At 42.2% G+C, this 2,987-nt stretch overlaps 1 protein-coding gene across 2 annotated transcripts; it reads left to right on the top strand.

Annotated features, from left to right (window-relative positions):
- The first annotated feature begins 273 nt into the window (after positions 1 to 273).
- Positions 274 to 2,674, top strand: myl13 (myosin, light chain 13). Of its 2 annotated transcripts, none has more exons than XM_057055747.1 (5): positions 274 to 488; positions 1,580 to 1,607; positions 1,993 to 2,142; positions 2,252 to 2,425; positions 2,512 to 2,674. In XM_057055747.1, the coding sequence occupies exons 1-5, from the start codon at positions 372 to 374 to the stop codon at positions 2,616 to 2,618; spliced, it is 576 nt and encodes a 191-aa protein (XP_056911727.1). In that variant the 5' UTR covers positions 274 to 371; the 3' UTR covers positions 2,619 to 2,674. The 2 variants fall into 2 exon arrangements, with proteins under 2 accessions (XP_056911727.1, XP_056911728.1); XM_057055748.1 differs by having other exon boundaries at positions 275 to 488; positions 2,252 to 2,445.
- Positions 2,675 to 2,987: the final 313 nt, after the last annotated feature.

Here is a 2,987-nt window from a genome sequence, read left to right as displayed (position 1 = left end):
GGCAGATTACAGAAATTCTCATGATTGTCAGCATTAGTTGTTTACTAGAAGGCCTCTTTGGGTGATTCTGATAGACGTCCAGCCAATATATGTCCTCACTTTGCAGGAGAATCAGTGTTGGACTCAATATGTAGCAAATACAACACACACACACACACACACACATACACAGCCTTTGTTTTAAATAGAAGCAGTAAGGCCTATCCTTTTATAGTCTCTTTCCTATTGTTGGAACCGTGAAGAGGGGTGGAGATACCTGTGCACACTAAATATAGGGGCTTAGCTTCTCCTTCTCCAGGGGGTCCACCCTGAACGTGCTGCATCTCTCTGTTGTGTCACTACTCCCTCTTCTTTCCTGAGAGCTTCTAGCGATGGCACCCAAGAAGAAAGAAGAGCCCAAGGCAGCACCAGCACCAGCACCAGCACCCCCCAAACCCCCAGAGCCTGAGGTCCCCAAGATCCCGGATTTTGACCCTGCTTCTGTGACGGTAAAGCACAAAAAAGACATGTAATGGAAGAAATAGCGTAAATTAGCTGTCGACAGAGATCAGTCAGTGTCTGGGTGTTTTGCAGTTAACCTGATAAGTTTTATGTCTGAGCTGTTCTTTAAAGAGCTTCAGAGACACCATGTGACCCAACCTTGGCAGTGCAAGGAAACAGCATCATTCACTCTTGTGTGTGGCGTGACTTTATAGCTGTTTCAGCCCTTCATTAAACTTTACAATGCACAACATAACATTTCAAACGCTTGTGAAGTGCTTCAGTCACTTTTACTGTGTTTCTGCTGATTTGTTCATTTTGTGAGTGAAACCTCTGCATCACAAATGGATACAGACCAAGTAAAAAATGCGATTTCCTTTATTTCTGTGAGTAGCAGACCACCCACTCCACTCCTCTGAGGGTAAAGGGGGCGGAAAAAGAATAACACGGCTAATTATAACATCACCATCCATCTTTTCAAATACGCTTAGATTTGCTCGAATGGAATTTTTTTCTTCAAAAAGCTCCCAGAGCTTCTAAGAGTGAGACATGTCTGTGTTCAATAGGATGGGGTCCAAGATACACAAGTGTAAAAATAGACAATATTTGTGGCTGTTCCAATAATCTAATCTCTGTGTGTGTGTGATTGTGTGAGTGTGTGTGTGTTTGGTTGTTAGAAAACCTACACGAAAATAAGTTCTCACTTATATTTTGAATCACTTCCACGTTTCAGTTCAAACTGTTTCCATGAAATTCACCTCCATAATTGCCCTAATTCTATCCATACACAAATTCAGCAAGTCTTTGACCACGTGGAGATTGAATGTCACATCCTGGTGGGGGTGATTATAATGGCCAAAGATTGGCCACATGTTAAGCCTAAAAATAAAAGCAAATGTCACTGACAGTAGCAGACAATACACAACCAAGGTCGCTGATGAACAGGGATGGTTACAACAGACTGTAACTTGATCATCTGAGGGCGCAGAATAATGGTGAAGGTCAACGTCAGGGGTCAGGGGGCTGAGTTAAGTCGCTTGGGCGAGCCATTCCACTCTGGACAGAGTCTAATTGACAGTTTCCTATTGTCTCTTTTCAGGTGGAATTCACCCCAGAACAAATCGAGGGTAAGTTGGTCATTACTGCTGTTGTTTGTGTTGCACGGTCTATTTATAGAAAAAAAGTGCGTGTAAAGCTCCCCATTAGTGTGTTTAGGGATGTTCAGGAACAGCTGGTGCAACAACACAACCATTTACTGTACGCACATAGTTTGACTCCTTATCGGAGAACCGGGGAGGTTTAACACATTGTTGAATGCAACAATGCTGAGTTCACGTGTGAACCCTTATCCATGTCTATGTTTCTGGCTCTTTTGTCATTAAACCCAAGCCTGATTAAACATTCAGCGTACAATTTCGATTAAAGAACGTGCAAATGTGGTTTCACTGCAAATACACTGGATGTGAGTGTGATGGGAAAAACTGAAAATAACTCAGAAGTTTTTCTTTGTAGACTTCAAAGATGCTTTCCAGCTGTTTGACAGGACACCCGCCAACGAGATGAAAATCGCTTACGCCCAGTGCGGTGACCTGATCAGGGCTTTGGGCCAGAATCCTACCCAGTCTGAGATCATGCACGTCCTTGGGAAACCCAAGGCCGAAGGTGGGCTGCATGCACATTCCCCCACATTAGCAGGATCATGGGGAGAGCTCATTATGCTCAGTCTGCTTTTTCTCTGTGGTGAACCCGGCTCTTTCATCGTTTTACCCAGACATGCAGGCCAAAATGCTCGATTTTGAGCAGTTTCTGCCCATGCACCAACACATCTCCAAGGCCAAGGACTGTGGAACGTATGAGGATTTTGTGGAGGGTCTCAGGGTGTTTGACAAGGAAGGGAATGGCACAGTCATGGGAGCTGAGCTCAGGCACGTTCTGGCAACCCTGGGTGAGCTGAACATTTTCACTGTGAGCTAAATTTATGTGAAGTTCTTGTTGCAACAAACAATGGCTGACCCGGTTTCTGGATCACAGGTGAGAAGATGAGTGAGGAAGAGGTGGAGCAGCTGATGCAAAACCAAGAGGACGCTAATGGATGCATAAATTATGAAGCATTTGTAAAATACCTTATGTCGAGTTAAATAGCCTCATTGTGTAGTGTGAGACCCCTCTACATAATTAAATCAGGAGACAGTAATGGTTTGTTTTGATTTTTTTGCATGTTTATTAATCCAATTATGGATATTTTTCAGTGCTCTACATCACAGATGGATCGAAAACTGACAGATTATACAAAACACATAAATTAGCTTTGATGTCTCCTCTAAACGTCATTTTGATGTTTTTTACTGGTCTATTTTAACTTCAAATACTTGAAGTTAAAAACCAGGCAGCAGTAAATATTTTTAAACACATTTTAAACATTTTTTTTTTTAAACTTCATGAAGCAAATGTCTTGATTTTAAATTTAATTTGATTTAGTCCAAATCCTGAAATATTACATTGCAGCT

The sequence above is a fragment of the Takifugu flavidus genome, chromosome 15, assembly GCF_003711565.1.
Source record: "Takifugu flavidus isolate HTHZ2018 chromosome 15, ASM371156v2, whole genome shotgun sequence".
In the NCBI taxonomy this organism is placed as follows: Eukaryota; Metazoa; Chordata; class Actinopteri; order Tetraodontiformes; family Tetraodontidae; genus Takifugu; species Takifugu flavidus.
This window is presented reverse-complemented; position numbering and strand designations above follow the sequence as displayed.